The sequence below is a fragment of the Microtus ochrogaster genome, unplaced genomic scaffold (assembly GCF_000317375.1).
Source record: "Microtus ochrogaster isolate Prairie Vole_2 unplaced genomic scaffold, MicOch1.0 UNK6, whole genome shotgun sequence".
NCBI lineage: Eukaryota > Metazoa > Chordata > Mammalia > Rodentia > Cricetidae > Microtus > Microtus ochrogaster.
This window is the reverse complement of record NW_004949104.1, coordinates 8,803,459-8,820,450: the sequence shown is the minus strand read 5'-3', so window position 1 is coordinate 8,820,450 and position 16,992 is coordinate 8,803,459. Positions and strand designations below refer to the sequence as shown.

Below are 16,992 nucleotides of genomic sequence, written 5' to 3'. Positions count from 1 at the left end.
GGTTAACAAAGATGCTCCTTTAAGGCAAGACATTGTAGAAAACAATCTGGGATGTTGCTACTGAGAATGCATGAGTATATCTCCCACTGGCAATCTTTATAAGGATGAGATTATAGAAACCACACCCCTGAGGTATTAACATGTTATCCTTGAATAATTGATGGTTTCTTGGTATCTTGAACCCTGATTCTAAGAATTGGCTGGTATGTACTCAGTTGTTACATTCTTCTGATTTCCAGGGAGAATTTGTTAATGAGTATGTTGGTGAGTTGATTGATGAAGAGGAGTGTATGGCAAGAATCAAATATGCTCATGAGAATGACATCACTCACTTTTACATGCTCACCATAGACAAGGTAATGGGAAGTGTGTCTTTGCTATTCATTCGTGACGTCTTGAACATGGACCTGGAGGGTTCATTACCCCTATAATTGGCCCTTGTATTTTGGTGATATTCTCATTTCATCTCCTTAGTAACTTTCCCCAATCATCTGCATATTTTTTTCTAAATGTAGAGCTGCCTTTGGCATTGAACATCCTAAGAGCCATGTGTGTCCACAACATAAAAAGTATATCAAGATTCTTCTTAATATCAAGGGGGAAAAAAAGGGGAAAAGCATAGACATGACCATTGCATGTTATCTGAGCTACATTGTAGAGTGGTTTTGGCTGTGCTGTGCTCTATTTGCTTATGAATACTGTGTTTTCCCTCTCTGTGTGTTTCCAAGACTCACTTCAAACTTCTGAGTGCAAGCACTTGTCTGCCTCAGCTTCCCAAATATGTGGAATAAGAGGCTTGTGCTATTCCCTAAGACTTTGTAATTCATAGTTTTAAACATCTGGAACCTAGTTGCTAGATGTTTTTGTTATTCTCGGAATGAAGGTAAATAGCTAACTAGGCCTAGGTAGAAACGTGCATCAGAATGGTACTCTTGTGCCTTCCATTACCAGTAAGCTCAAAACCCAGCAGAAAAGTGGGGCTGTGTTTAAAAGACGACTTAAATAATGCTTGAAAACAAGATAGAAAATGTCTATGGACCAGGCATTTTGATTCTGGTATCTGGGACTATAGGGACTCTGTAGAAATTGGAATGGCTCCAAAGTCCCCAGCCAACAGTCCCTCAGGAAGCTTGACCATTCTCAGTCTATGGAGTAGTATTGGGCTCCTGTCATTTACTATAGGCAATGGGGGTTGGGCCTTGTTGTTGTACAGGAGATACCCAAGCCAGGGATGATTGTGCATGCCTATAATTCTAGCTCTTCAGAGAAATAAGGCAGTAGGATCCTGAGTTTGAGGTCAGTAATTACTGACCTCAAAATGCTGAGGGGATGAAGGGGAAGGAGGGAGAGCAAGCAAGCCTATGTGCAGGGATAGAGCAAGATGTTCCCAGCTAGCCCTGAAGGGATTGGTGGTGGTGGTGATGTGTGTCTGTTTCTATACATATACATGTATGATTTGTATGTCTGTGCCAGAAGAGATGAAATAATCTGATTTTCAGAGTTACTATATTACTAGTTTTAAATGTCCAGTTTTCAGCCAAAAAAAAAAAAAACAACTAAGATCTAAAAAGAACAAAAATGAATTAATTCTAAAGAAGATCTTAGCTCTCTAGGCAGAAAACTTTGAAATAACTTTTGTTGTTTTGTTCTAAATGTTGGAGAATCCAACTCTAACCCAATAAATTCTAGGCAAGTGCTTTACCACTTAGATACATCCTTAGCCCTGATTTTGAATTAGCTTTATAGCCCACACTGGCCTTGAACTTGGAATCCTTCTCTCTCAATCCAACCTAGTGTGGAAATTACAGACACAGGCTACTGTGCCTGGTCTATATAACCAAGGCTTTTAAGTTAAAGACCTCAGAGGACTGAGCATGGTGGCCCATACCTATATTCCCAACATTTAAGAGGTAAGGCATAAGGATCCTTCCCATGTATGTAAAGAATTGAAGGATTAAAGAGGGTACCCTTATAGATGTATTTATTACAATTAATTATACACCTGGCATATGGCTCTGTAGTAGAGTGCTTGCCAGCATGTGCAAGGCTCTGGGTTCAGTCTGCAGATACACACACACACCAAAACAAAACAAAACCCAGTAAACTTTTATGTCAGGTATACTTTAAAATAATAAAAGAATTTGAGACTGGTTTAGTTGTTGAAATACTTGCTGCACAGAGCATGAGGACCCAAGTTCAACCCCCAGCATTCACATAAAAAGCTGAGCATGGTAGCATACTCTTTATAGTCCCAAAGCTAGGGAGGTGGAGACAGGAGGATCTGGCAAGACCAAGGCTAATTGGTGAATCCTAGATTCCAATGAAAGAATTTATCTCACAAACAAAGTTTGGTGGTGAGGTAAGATCACTCATTGGATAAAGGTTTGGCAAAAACCTGATGACTTTGAGTTTGATCCCCAGGAACTACATGGTGGAAGAAGAGCACCACCTCAAGGAAGTTTTCCTCTAGCCTCCACATATGGCACACACAACAAATAAATAAGAAAGGAAATGAATATTTAAAAGAAAAAAAAAAGACGGAAAGTTTTACAGAAATAGCATCCAAAGTTGACCTGGCCTCTACGTGTATGTACACACATACACATAACACTGGAATGTTTTTCTGGAGGACCTAAATTCAGTCCATAGCACCCACATCAGGCAGCTCCCAATTGTCTGTAACTCCAGCTCCAGATCTGACACCTTCTTCTGGCCTCTATTCGTAATCTCATTCACATGACATATAGTCAGAGAAAAAAAACCACATAAATAAAAGTAACTTTTTAAAAAATATTCAGTTGGAAAGCTCTCAAGTCAGCTAGCCTGGAGTACATGATGCAGTGTTAGAAACCAGAAACTCCTAACGAGCTGGAAGCAGAGACCTAACTTCTAAACAGTTGTCACACATGTGCCTGCAGTCACACTTTGCACTTTTTAAAGCATGTATTTACTTTGTGTGTACATATGTGTGACTGTGCATGCTATGGCACACTTGTGGAGATCAGAGACAACTTTTGGAAGTCAAATCTTTCTTTTTATGGTATGGACTGTTGGGGTTCAAACTGAAGTCATGGGCTTGATGGCAAGTACCTTATCTTGTAAGCAGCCATTTCACCAGCTGGTAAATGTACAAATACAGCTGAGGTTGATTCAGCGATAGATTTTCATCTACTGTCTAGAAAACCTTGGAGTTTAAAACAACAACTAGTATAGTAGAAAGCAGATCATTTCTGCTTTTATTCTCCTGAGGTGAATTCTGAGTTCTGGGCTAAAGTGATATCCTTTGTTAGCATCCCGAGTGGCTAGAACTGCAGGCATCTACCCACTTAAGTTTGACTTCTCCGCTTACAACAATCATTGGGTGCTCACTTTGGAGGTTTCTCAAGGGACCTATATATTTACTACCAAGAGAAACCTCCAAAGTTAGCACCCACTGGGTGGCACAAGCATAGTCTTCCAGTGTGGTTGCTTTTGTAGTGCTCTGTGGTCCACAAGACACAGCTAGAGGTGCTGTTGGCACAGATTCATCCCTTCTCGGACATGTAATTTTTTACCAATTTATCTTTGATCTCAGAGATAAACACTGAAGAGCAGAGATCCTACTGAGCTGTATATTTGGTCGAGAGGTTTTCAGGGGAGAAGCTACAGCTGTGTATCTACCTGCCTATCTTCTTTCTGGTCTGAGCCATAATAAGTGCTTCTTATTCCTCCATAGTGCTTTTACCCTTGAATTTCAGTGAGTCAGTTCCCAGGGCCACTGTGTGCTTGCGTTTGTGATTTTGCAGACTGCTATCTTCGAACTGTCAGCCTGTGCCTGTCCCTCTTATGGCAGTATAGCATCGGCATCGTGGACAAAGTTCATTGTTTGCAGCCAGTGGGAACTCGAGCATGCTGTGCTTGTACCTCCTTTGCTCTCTAGGAGTGGATGCTGCTTGTCTATTATTAATGGAGTTTGTGGTTGTCTGGCAGTGCTGGTTTTGTATAGGCTCTTGCTGCCCTTCCCAGGTCTGTGACACTTGTATTTTTCCTAGCTTATTTGTTGCTGAGGTGGTGTTACAAGTGCCAGTTCACAGTCTTCACCACTCTCACTTGGGTTCAGTCTCTCCTTGTGTTCTGCTCTTCTGCAAGAATCTGGACTGGTTGAGGGTTGTCTGGTCCAGGTGGACAACAGGATACCAAGGTTTTCAGTATGACAGACAACACTGCATCATCTGATACAACCTATGGCATTAAGAGGCCCTTTAGAGATAAGATGTTAGCTGGGCATGATGGCGCACGCCCTTAATCCCAGCAGAGGCAGGCAAATTTCTATGAGTTTGAGCCTAGTCTGCTACAGTGTGAATTACGGGACAGCCAAGGCTGTTACAGAGAAAAACCTCGTCTTGGAAAAAATAAAATGGAAAAAAAAATTAAAGATGTCCTTGACTTTTTATCCTGCAGGACCGCATAATTGACGCTGGCCCTAAAGGGAATTATTCACGATTCATGAACCACAGCTGCCAGCCCAATTGTGAGACCCTGAAATGGACAGTGAATGGGGATACACGGGTTGGCCTGTTTGCTGTGTGTGACATTCCTGCAGGTATATCACTGGGGTCCTACAAGTTTCTGGTGCCATATGTACAGGCAGAGAGGCACTGGCTGGTATTTGGTGTGGTTGGGTTTGGAAAGGCTCTAGGATAGTGATTTGGAAGCTTTGTTTGGGATATCTATTTTAAACAGCAAATTGATGAGGTATATGAGCCATGCCAGGGTGTATATGAAGGGGGTACGTTTTCTTGAAACTGATTCTTTGACATCCACTGCCACAGGAGAACAATGCCCTCTAACACTATATTGTGTCTCTTTTAGGGACAGAGCTGACATTCAACTATAATCTTGATTGTTTGGGCAATGAAAAAACAGTCTGTCGGTGTGGAGCCTCCAATTGTAGTGGGTTTCTTGGAGACAGACCAAAGGTAAGGACATCACAGCTTTCTGTGAAGCTGAAACACATAGCTCTGGTGGCATCATGGCATCTAGGAAGATTGCATTCTAGTGAGCCATAGACCTGTTGCTGTTCAAGGGTAGGATCCATGTAGCATGTGGGTTGAGGTTAATGAGGTCCTCTCTCAGTATAGGCTGCTTGTTAAGATGACTTCACTGATGTAATTCCTGTGGAGATTTGTGACTTAAACATCAGAAACATGGATTCAATCTTGAAGGCAGGTCCACATTTGCTCCTAAGTATCTTTGAGAGTCTTTCAGGCCTCTTTTCCAGCTCCTGTTGGTGTTCCTCAGGTTGTAGAATCCTTACTCCAGCATTCTGCTGCTTCTCATGAGGTGCCATGTGGTGTTTGTCTTGACCACTTCCCTCCATTGTCCTACTACTTACTTGTTGTTTACATTGCTGTGTATAGATCTCTCAGGGCCCATACCTGCTAGGCAAGTGCCCTCCCACTGAGTCACACCTTTGGCCACCAGTCCCTTCAGTCTAGTCACAAGTCATGCTTGCTTGATGTGCTGGTATCATAGTTACATGCATTTTAAAATAAAGTCATGTTCCAAGTCCTTGGAAGGATATGAATTTTGGGGCACTCCTTGTTGGAACAAAGATTAGGACAATCATAGGCACCTCCAACCTGAGCTGGCATCTGGGCACACCCTATAGATGTTTTCTGAAAGACTGCTTCACCAGTTTGCCCTTACATATTTTAGTTAGGGTTTTATTATTGTGAAGAGACACCACGACTATAGCAGCTCTTATAAGGAAAAACATTTAATTGGGGCTGGGTCCAGAGGTTTAGTCCATTTTTATCATGTCAGGAAGCATGGTTGCATGCAGGCAGACATGGTGCTGGAGAGGTAGCTGAGAGTCACATCTGAATCCACAAGAAGAGAAAGCCACACTGGGTATGGCTTGAGCATTTGAGACCTCAAGGCCAGCCCCTACTACACTTTTCTCTGACAAAACCACATCTACTCCAACAAGGGCACACCTCCTAGTAGTGCCACTCCTTATGGGCCTTTACTCAAACCATCACACCTACACTGCTTATAATTTAGTTTTTCTATATTGTGTTTTTTTGTTTTTCTTTTTGTCTTAGCAGGAGTTGCCCAAGGTATAGTGGGCCATGACCTGCTTTGTGTAGGTGGCATGCCCTTTTATTTTGTGATGCTAGGAATGGAATCTACAGTCTTTAGCTACACCTTCAGCTCAGGCACCACTCACCATGTTGGAACAGCCCAGGAATCTGTATCACTTTGGACCTTCCTTTTTGGGCATCTTTGTAGTTTCCTTTTTTTTTCCCTTTTAACTGCTTCCATCTATGTTGTTTTAATTGAACTATGCTTAATTCTTTATTCTAGACCTCAACATCCCTTTCTTCAGAGGAAAAGGGTAAAAAGGCCAAGAAGAAAACCAGAAGGCGCAGAGCCAAGGGAGAAGGGAAGCGGCAGTCAGAGGATGAGTGCTTCCGCTGTGGTGATGGTGGACAGCTGGTGCTGTGTGACCGAAAATTCTGCACCAAGGCCTACCACCTGTCCTGCCTGGGCTTGGGCAAGCGGCCCTTTGGTAGGTGCTCAGTACCCATGCAGTTTCTGACAACTTGCAGTACACTTGCCTGCCATTCTTATTCAGCCTCTCTTAATCCATTGGGTCTTATCTAGTTGCATATTCCTTGGAAGGTCAATGTGGTAAATGTCCCCAGTCCAGGGAACCAACTGGAGCACAGGGTGGGAGCAGGCAGTAGCTTCCAAAGCCCAGTGTTGAGTGGTCATCTCATTAGTACCAAGATCTAAAATGACATGCACGAGGCTCTACTGAAGAAGATAGGTTCTACTGCAGCAGCCTCACCATGACTGGTTTTGTCACTAGGCGGCCTGGTTGTAGGACATGTGACCTAACTCTCTTCTCAGGACTTGTAGGCTCTGTCCCTAGAGATGACACAGAACTGGAAGACAATAGGCTTTTCCTCTTACATACTCAAGAGTGGTCACAGCATCAGAACAAAAAGTTAGAATTTCGGCCGGGCGATGGTGGCGCACGCCTTTAATCCCAGCACTTGGGAGGCAGAGGCAGGCGGATCTCTGTGAGTTCGAGACCAGCCTGGTCTACAGAGCTAGTTCCAGGACAGGCTCCAAAGCCACAGAGAAACCCTGTCTCGAAAAACCAAAAAAAAAAAAAAAAAAGAATTTCAAAAGAAAAACTGTAAACACTTGACCCAGGGACAAGAAACCTAATAATGGTTTTACATATATATTTAAATTTGACAGTTATCCCTAACCCTAATCTTCAGAGATTCACATCTAAGCATAAAACCATTTCCTTATAAATAGGCAAGTCCCAAGCTGGGTGTGATGATGCACACCTTTAATCCCAGCACTCAGGCATTGGCGGGTGGACTTCTTGAGTTTGAGGCCAGCCTGGTGTACGGAACACGTTCCAGGACAGCTAGGGCTACATAGAAAAACCCTGTCTCAGAAAACAAAACAGTAATACAAAAGGGCAAGTCAGAGGACAGCTGTTGCTATCAGTAGACTCTGCTAGGGACCAACAACAGCGAGCTGCCCTTGGTGTCTTATGTAATGCTCCAGCTGGCCTGTAAGTATACTGTAGTCTGCAACACTTGGTACCTACCTGGCCTATGAGCATCAACTACTAGCTTCTCTCTGGCAACTGAAATGCAGTCTCTTGTGTTAATTTGCATTTATGTGACTAGCCAGTCTTATTTATTTTCGAGGCAGGGTTTCCGTGTACTTTTGGACCCAATCCTGGAAAGCTCTGGTAGACCAGGCTGGCCTTGAACTCACAGAGATCTGACTGCTTCTGCTTCCTGGGTGCTGGGATTAAAGGCATGCACCACCACCGCCTGGCTGACTAGCCAGTTTTAAAAGTAATTCTAGTTAGGTATGTTGGCACAAGCAACTCAAGCAGAAGATGACTAAGTCAAGGGAAACATACTTTGTGGATATTAACTTAGTACGAGACCACATGCTTGAGTCCCTTCTGGGCCCAATCCCAACACTTTTCAAGCCCTGAAAATGTTAAAGCTTGTTTGCCGATGGAGTATTTTGTTTTGCAGGGAAGTGGGAATGTCCTTGGCATCACTGTGATGTATGTGGCAAGCCTTCTACCTCATTTTGCCACCTGTGCCCCAACTCATTCTGTAAGGAACACCAAGATGGGACTGCCTTCCGTTCCACCCAGGATGGGCAATCCTACTGCTCTGAGCATGACTTGAGGGCAGAATCTGCAAGAAGTACCAAGACTGAGAAACCGTTTCCAGAATCACTGAAGTCAAAGGGGAAGAGGAAGAGAAGACGGTGTTGGCGAAGAGTCACAGAAGGCAAATAGCGCTTGGTCAGATCCAGGGGTGGCATGGGACAGCCAACCCTGCTTGTAATGGGAAGGCAAGCACGGCACTTGCCCCAAGGACCCAGCTCATAATGCTATGACATGTATAGGCCTCCTTGGGTGGGAAGGAGCACCTTCTACCACTGAGCCATCCTCAGCAGCTGTGCTGCGTCTGCACTGATGCTTGTCAGCTGCACACTCAGCGGTCCAGGACAAACAAGCCTTACTACGCAGCATCACCGCTACACTTGAATCTGAGACCCAACGTCAAGGTGCCCTCCCATTTTTATTTTAGATTAAAGTTATGATTGAAGATTAACTGGCATGTGAAATAAAAGCTTTTATCTTACCCAAAATGTATAGAATAGAACTTTCTAAAGGTCACTATTAGCTCTATCCTGATGGTTCAGGCTTCTACTCACATACCCCACTCAGGACAGACTAGGACTCAGGCCCTGTGCTACTCCTAATCAGGATTGATCATTATTTTGCTCTTTTGAAACAGCCTATGTTCTTCATACTAATGTGAATTTTTCCCTCAAAGTGCTGTTTGCACTTTGAGTGGTTGTGGTGTTGCAAGATTCCTCTCATGACTTTTCCTTTGTGTGGACTTGACAACTAGTGATGGAAGTGTGTCCTGTGGAGCAGTGCAGCTGCTTTCGTTGTGGCTGTTTTCTCTAATGCCTTCTGAACCCACATTTTTGGACCAACATTTGGGGGAAAACCTTGTATATTTTCTTTAATTGGTTTTTCTGTTTCTGGCATTTATTCCCAATATACTTTTGCTAAAACTGTTTCAAATTATTACCAGCTAAAATGTATTTGAGTTGTCAGGCAGATGTGAAGTATTGAGCGAGCACGGAGGACACAAGGCACACAGCCTGGAGCCTAGGCTAATGCTTGCTGATGTGCTCTCTCCTCTGTGCATCTGTTCGCTGAGCCCAAGCTTCATTGCTCTCTCTTTCCACCAGGGCACCACATGGTCTCATGGTAGACAGGTCTGATGGTACCTGTTTCCCTAATGATATTTAAATTTCTCTAAAAGCCCAGCCCAAGGGCTATTAGATTCTTTGGCAGGCTTTCTTCTGCCTTCTCAGGAGTGTATCTTGGCCCTGGAGAACTTGGACACTGAGAAAGGAGACCTCATGCATTCCATTGGGAGGGAAGGTGTAAGCAATGCAGAAGAAATTGGTTTTAGAAAAGCCACAAAGCAAAAAAGCTTAAACTTCTATCCATTAAGTCCCTAGCAGGGTTTGCTACTGTTGTCCTGCTGCCTTCCAGCCTTGGAGAACTGCAATGGCCATTTAGAACAGGACTGACCATTCTTAATAGTCAGGGTTGTGCGTCACCCATAACACTTGCAAGCCTAGCATGTCATGACCACCCCTTTGCCCTTCTCTAGTAGTCCCCCAAAAGTTAAAGCAGCTTTGCAGGCAGCCTATGGCTTGGCTTCCATAGGCACAAGCCTAGTAACCTCTGGTGACATCTGTTTGAGATGAGACAAGGAGCATTTTTCAGTTTAGAACTTAACCTGGCTCAGACTGTCCTAAAAATATTAGATTGGCTCATAAATTTGTCATCTGTGCCCTACGTTTAGAAGGCTGGTGTGATAGGCCAGACAGCCTCTTCACATGCACACAGCCCCTAGGCCCCAGGGACCCCCTGGGGGCCCATCTTGTTAGTTGTCCACCAGCTTCTACGAAAGAGCATCAGAATTGGTTTTGCAGCACATTGTGGGGGATCAGATTAACTTTCTTTTTTAATGTTAAGTAAATCTTGGGAATTTTGGTTCTAAGTAACTATTTATCATCTTTCTGAAGGAAATATTGTGAACTTTTTAAACAACTTATCTTCCCAAAAAGTATTAATGAGTAAATAACACTAACTCTGAAAACCAACCGAAGACCAATATACAAAGCTGAGTAAAGTAACCCCCTGGGGTGATAGCCTTTCCCACAGAAGGACCAGCCATAGGGCCAGCTGTGACTCGGGATGTGCCAGGTGCTCTGATGAGCCTGAAAGATGTGTGACTTTCTGACCATCAGCTCCAGTTGTTGTTTTCTTTAATGTGAAGCAAACCAAATGAAACCTGCCCATGTTCCTCAGGCACCTTCAGTATCCAAAAACCAGCTATCTATTCCCTAACCAGTATACACCTATGTGTGTGTGCCTCTGCAGGGTGGCAGCAGCCCAGGGGTGCAAAGCCAGTATCCACACCAGCATTGGTCTAAGAGAATATGGAACTATAGCATTTAACCCTAGGCACCTGTAAGGCAGTGCATCTCAGAGTGACAAGGATTCCGGTTCTAGCTCCTGAGGAATTTCCTGGCACTAGCACCTAGGACTCCTGGGTCCCAGACAGGCACACTCAGGGTGGCATTTCTGATGATTTCCAAGTGATACCTGTAGCACGATGTGTCAAGTGCCCATCTTCCAGAGCTACCTTATTTTCAAGAATTAAAGATAAAAATGTTTTGATTAAAGTTAATGCAAACAACTGTCAGTTGCCAAATCTCTCTTGTCTACAAAAGAGTGTAGCTGATGACTGTTAGTCAGTAGAATAAACGCTGTGTCCATATGTATCATGGTGCCCCCGTATCCTGTTGAGATGTGAAATGACCTATCAGAAATTAAAGTTTAAATGTGCCTATTGGTGTCTAAACTTCATATAATATAAAGTCAGATTCCTTTTAGGAATGCTAGGTACTGTCACCAGATCTGATAGTGAAGGCTTAAAAACTTGAAGTTTGGGAGGGAGGGGGGAAATAATATTGAAATATAGACAAGAATTACCAGTTGGGGGAAAATAGCATTTAAAGTGGAAAGTTGTGTTTGGAAAACTGTATTAAGTATTTTTTTATTAAAAAACTTTAAAGGCCTTTTTCTCATACTTCTTTTATATGGGACTGTGTTTGACTCCTCCAGCTTCCTGGGTGCTATGAATTCAAGGCAGTTTAGGCCCATTTCTCAGTGCTGTGGCTTTGACTTTCCTGATGCTGCCTCACTCTACCCCCAAGGCTGCCTTGCCCATTACCTACCTGGTTTTTTTTTGTTGTTGTTGTTTGTTTGTTTGTTTTTCAGGTAGTCTTGTTATCTCCCAGCCCTGCTTCTTCTCCCCTGGGATTCTTGACAGTTGTATAGGAAGGGGTTTGGTCCCAGAGCAGGGAGTCAAGCTAGCCTGAAACATAGCTCTGTGGGCTTTTTTTAGAAAAACTAAACTTTAATACTCATATCATTTTACAATGAAAATAGGTACCCAGAGACAGGTTTGAAATGTTTACAACTGTACAAAAGACATATACAAATCCCTGGCAGGCAGTGGCATCGAGGCTGGTTATAGCCCCCCTCACACCCTAGCCTGTCGGGTGTCACCTTTGGTCCCCTCAGCCTTGTGAGGGAAGGCATGCACAAGCAGAGGAAGTCCTCTCAGCCAGTGCAATTTTTTAAAGAAAAAATAAAAAAGGTAAAAGTCTAGCAGGCACTAAAATGAAGTTGTAACTTTTTTGGTTTAGCATTTAAAGTGTAATATTGAATAAAAAAAATGTATCTTAAGCACACAAAAAAACTAACCCATTATAATTTAAAAAAAAATGCCTAAACTCCCCAGAGAAATGACCTAAAACTTAAAACAGCTTGGGGCCCAGTAGACTGTGGATGGCAGGTATTGGGGTGGAACACATCCTTCGGTATCTGCTCAGGTCACTTAGCATAGCCAGCAAAGCTTGTCGTCTGGCCTGATGCGGGTCAGCAGCAGAGATGGCACTTAGGACACATTGGTCATGGGCTTGTACTTCTTGAAGCGTGTCCACTGGCCTGTGGCGTAGTTCATCTCGAACACTGTGTCCACTAGCATGGTGGTACTGCCCTGGCCGTCTGCCTTGGGCAGATCCTCTGTGTGCTCGCTGAGCTTGATCTGGATCACATCCCCCTGCTCCGGGCACGGGTTCTCTGTAGGGAGCAGGAGCTGCTGGACTGGTGCCTGGGGCCAAGGAACCCATCCCCCACCCCATGGGGGGCACCTCCCCAGGCTAGTAGCACAGACGCACCTCGAGAGCCAGCCATGAAGCCCAGGATGAGGGCCTTCTCTGGCCGAGTGACCTTGTTTGCTGTCTTGAACATCTCCTGGGCAGCAAACATCTGTTCTCTCTGTAAAGAGAGGATGTGGGTGCGGGGGCTGCTGGGCCCACCCACTGGCCCTGCCAGGCTCATCCCATAACAACAGTCCCCACCCCCTGCTGCAAACAGGCAAAGCTATGCCATCCACCTAATGGCTATGAAACCTGACAGGATACTTACCGTGAGAGACAGGTTCTTCTTAGGTTGCTGCTGAACAGGGGCAGGGGCAGGTGCCTGGGTCTGTGGGGCCACCATGGCCACTGGGGGTGTCTGAGCAGTGGGGGTGGCAGCTGGGGGAGTAGTAGGTGTCAGAGGCGAGGTAGGTGTTGCAGGTGTTGGCGTAGCTGGGCTCAGGCCACTGTTATACATAGGTGCTCTTTGTTTAAATTGAGCTGGCAGTGTAGGACTTGGAGCATTGGGCTCCTCAGGGGGTCGGCTGGCTTCCCGGGATGGAGGGGCTGCAGGCAGAGCAGATTTACTAAGGAGAGTTATTCAGGAAAAGGAGTATACCTCAAATCTATTCATCCCAGTCTCCAGGCTGTCTGCTCCAGACATCATATTCTGGAGACAATAGGCTCAACTCAAATCTTCCAGGTTCTGACAGCAACTGTGTCCCATACCGGCCTGCTCTGTCTTGCTCCAATCACTGCTGACCAGAAACCCTTGCTGGCCATCGCAGCTAGGGACATGTGCCTTGTGCACTACTACCCAGCAGGGCAGAACCTACGTCCTCAGGCATTTCTAGGTCCAGAGATAAAGTTATCCAGGACTCTGGTTAGCTCCTGACCTATGATGAGTTCCCCATAAACTGGGTGCTGGCTACAAGGCACCGCGGAAAGCAATTCCCTCAAGCCTAGCACTCTTTGCTCAGCAGGGTTTCTTAGATGACCCTCAACCCACTAATGAATAGACTAAGCTGAGCCTAATGGAACCAGCTTCCCTCTCCCGCGAACGACTAACCAAAGCTTGTGTCTGACCCTGAAGGAATTATCCCCTCTGCAGTACCCTTCATCAGGGAAGAAACAATCCTCATGACCCCACCCATCCAGAGATTAAGGTGCCAAAAGTGGCAGTTTTGGCAGCCACTCATGCACTCAAAACAGGACTTAGGGCATATTTCTTGGCCAGGAGGAGTTCCCTCCACGCTGCCTGAGATCAAGAGACAATGAGACAGGCGCCTTAATGCTGAGCATCACCACGTGTGCAAGGCTACTTCCTAGGTGCACATGCTAGGGCAAGCCCTTGTGTGGGCTTAGCATACTGCAGGCTACTCACCTGGGGGAGTCTCAGAGCTGGGGATGTATGATGAGGCAGGTACCACACTGGGGGTAGAGGGCAGATAACTTGTGGAGGGAAGTGCTGGCTCACTATTCAAAGACCCAAGTTTCTGGAAGACAAAGGTCATGATCCCTTCAGGCAGATCTCAGGGTTTTAATTCACCTCCCAGACAGCCTCCATCAGCCCTTGCCCATCAATGGACAGGACGACTCATATCCCCAGGACAGGGACAGTGGCTTCTCCAGGCCATAGGTCCCTGTTTTTAATGATGCTGGACTCCAAACTTAAGCCATGGCTACCACCCCATGGTCCCAAACTGATACCTGGAGAAAGAAGTTCAGCAATGCAATGACCTCAGAGGCAGAGACCATACCATGCAACAGGGCCATACTGCCTCTACACATGCAACCTCTGTACCTATGGCTCTGAAAACCTATTTCTATTTCCACAGACAGCCTCTGGGGAAGAGCTGTGCTGGCTGACTCACCTACATGCAAGACCTGGTCTCCAGGGCACTGGGGACTATACCCACTGGACAGAGAGGAAAATGAGGCACAGAGGTATGAAGACAGCCCAGGCAGTAATTTCAATATATAAAGCAGGTATTCATTCCAAACACGTGGCTGATGCCCAAGTCAGGCTCTGGCTCCCTTTGCCACTCACATACACATACATACATACCTGCATACATGTACACTTTTACAGAACACAGCTTAGCGGCTAGCAATCAGGACAAGGTGGGGCATATTATTTTGACAGTTGAAAGTGTCCATGGCTGCACTGCATGGAAGCCCTACCTGTGTAGACACCAGGCCAGCAGCATAGTCAGGAGTGGCATTTTCAACAACTGTCTCTTCCTTGGTGGGCTTTTCCACCACTTCTGTGTCTACCAATAAAGAGAGTTGGTTAGTGACTTTCTGACCCAGCTCCAGTTCAGAGGTCACAAGTGTCCCCTGGTCTCTGCAGAGAATAAATGTAATTCTAACACTTGGAAAGTTACAAGCTTGAGGCCAGCCTGGACTACAGTGTAAGACCTTGTCTCAAAAGCCATTCCCTCTCTCCACCCCCACCCCCCACCCCCACAAAGAAAAAGGACTCCTGGGAAAAGTCCCGTTACCACTGTGGTACGATAAAGCACTCAGGCATATTGGACCCAGAAGGAAACCCCAAAGCACCAAGATACTACTCAGGCAGAACCAACCATAGCACACTAGGCTACAGTGCCTCTAACCTCCCTCCAGACTTGAAATGTCCCATACACACCTAAAGTCTTCCTCCTCCTCTTTGCCTCTCGGCCAGCACCAACCGTATTCAGCTCAGAAATATCCAGTAGCTGCCAAAACAAGTACATTCCATACTTAATTATAGAGCGAAGAATCAGGACTTGGCCTTGCCAGGGATGAAAAGGGATGTCCCACCTTCACACCCCTTTCTTTCTGCAGTGGTGTCCTTGAAGGTGGTATTGGGGTCCGGTTCCCAGAGGGACTGAAGACGCTGGGTGTGGTGGGACTTCTGAAGGGGGCTTGCTTCGGGATGCCTTTGAGAGGGGCTACAGAAAAGACTTATGTCAATGGAAACAGCAACTTTTGAGCACAGGTGGGTTAAACAAGGCTGCTTCTGCCTTGGGGAAGCTTCATACAAATTAGTCTCTCCTATCACATTTTGTGTTTTGTATATTTCATTCCAGGCTAAACAGAACTTGAGGCTGGGCCAAGGGTGGTGGCGCATGCCTTTAATCCTAGCACTCAAGAGGCAGAGGCAGGCATATTTCTAAGTTCAAGGCCAGCCTGGTCCACAGAGTGAGTTTCAGAACAGCCGGGGCTACACAGAAAATCCCTGTCTCGAAAAAACAAAACAAACAAACCAAACTCGGGGCTGGAGCAATGGCTCAGTGGTTAAAAGCATTCTCCTAGAGGTTCAGCTCCCAGCCCCACTGCTAGGCCCCAGTCCCAGGGTATCTGGTGCACCCTTCCGGTCTCCAACAGCACTGCATACAGGTGCAGAATATCCAGACAAAGCACCCATACACATACAATAAAATAATTTTTAGAAAACCAATTAAACAACCCACTCAGACTGTTTTTGCCAGGGTCACTGTGGTGAAGGGAAACTGGTTCAGACCCTACAAACCTAACGACATCTCTGAAGGTCTGCTGGGAAGACCCAGGCTTGAGACTCGGGAAGTTCATGACTCATATCCTTTCTGGGAAGGCTGGAGTAATGGAAGATAACAGCTGTCTATGACACCAGAGACCTCCAGACCTTATAGGAGACAAGAACTATCCAGCTATCATCTCTGCCCAGAAAAGTAACGACACCTATGTATACCTATATACATTTGTCATCACCTAGGAAGCCTTGTGCTACAAGCTGGTTGTCAAAAGTGGACATATAGCGATCGTCAGACTTCCCCTTTAAAGAAAAGTTTCTGCAGTGCCTGTCCTCAGGACAAGGAAAGCAAGGTGGAGCCTATGCTGTGGCAACAAACGGCAGTAAGGGAAGAGCCCTGCCCTGCAGTAATAATGGTAGAATGGTGACCCATACTTTAGACTCTCCACTACTAGCTCTATGTCTGCTTTGGGGTTATGGGAACTTGGTATGCCAAGACACCAGATGAACCTCATCCTACAGCTGTCCTGCCTGCTGGGCGCTGGACATGGTACGAGGAGTTCTGTCTTCTTGTACTTCACAGAATGCAAAGCAGACATTCATACAGGCACATGCATGAAGAGCCAAACTGCTGTGTGACCCTCCATCTTGGAAACTTGCCCTGAGCGCTCAGCCTAGCCAGCCAGCTGTTACACCTGTTACACCCAGGAGGGCAGCTACAAGTGACAGAGCGGCAGCAAATGTTCCTCCAGCTGGGCTGCTGCTGGCTCAGCACACACGGCCACCTCCCTCAGGACTCATGTCTGACTCACACCTTTCCCATCAAGTCGCCCTGCCTGGCAGGCAGCCACAGCACTGGCCCGAGAACACACGAAGCCTTACTTGTCGTGTCCATCTTGCGGAGCAGCCCCCGGCCCTTGGCGTGGAACGGCACCCCGGCACTTCTCTTCAGCTGCTGGGCTGTCTCAGTGGCTGTGTAAAAAAAGCCACAGGGTCAAGAAGGTCTCTTAGACCTAGGGCCTCTCAGCCCATAAAGTAACCTCAACAAAAGTGATTCATAAAAATACCCAAGGTAACTTCTTTGTATAACCCAGCAGGAATGCAGTCAATAATGCCACTGACCTTACAGTGATCATTCCTTTAAAAAAAAAAAA

The 16,992-nt window shown here is 45.7% G+C and overlaps 2 protein-coding genes across 5 annotated transcripts in view; one reads left to right on the top strand and one right to left on the bottom strand.

Annotated features, from left to right (window-relative positions):
* The window catches only part of Nsd2 (nuclear receptor binding SET domain protein 2), a 69,785-nt gene extending 61,101 nt beyond the window's left edge, over positions 1-8,684 (top strand). For all 4 annotated transcript variants that reach the window (XM_013353369.2, XM_013353367.2, XM_026788739.1 and 1 more), the window contains 5 exons: positions 240-356; positions 4,441-4,582; positions 4,852-4,958; positions 6,349-6,553; positions 8,064-8,684. In XM_013353369.2, the coding sequence (XP_013208823.1) occupies positions 240-356; positions 4,441-4,582; positions 4,852-4,958; positions 6,349-6,553; positions 8,064-8,335 (843 nt within the window). In that variant the 3' untranslated portion in view covers positions 8,336-8,684. The remainder of the gene's footprint in view (positions 1-239; positions 357-4,440; positions 4,583-4,851; positions 4,959-6,348; positions 6,554-8,063) is intronic.
* Positions 8,685-8,908: 224 nt separating this feature from the next.
* Nelfa (negative elongation factor complex member A) overlaps positions 8,909-16,992 on the bottom strand; it is a 23,161-nt gene continuing 15,077 nt past the window's right edge. The window contains exons 4-11 of the mRNA XM_005366065.2: positions 16,721-16,810; positions 15,148-15,278; positions 14,993-15,062; positions 14,527-14,615; positions 13,727-13,838; positions 12,632-12,909; positions 12,382-12,481; positions 8,909-12,283 (exon numbers count right to left, since the gene is read on the bottom strand). Coding sequence (XP_005366122.2) covers positions 12,099-12,283; positions 12,382-12,481; positions 12,632-12,909; positions 13,727-13,838; positions 14,527-14,615; positions 14,993-15,062; positions 15,148-15,278; positions 16,721-16,810 — 1,055 coding nt within the window. The 3' untranslated portion in view covers positions 8,909-12,098. The remainder of the gene's footprint in view (positions 12,284-12,381; positions 12,482-12,631; positions 12,910-13,726; positions 13,839-14,526; positions 14,616-14,992; positions 15,063-15,147; positions 15,279-16,720; positions 16,811-16,992) is intronic.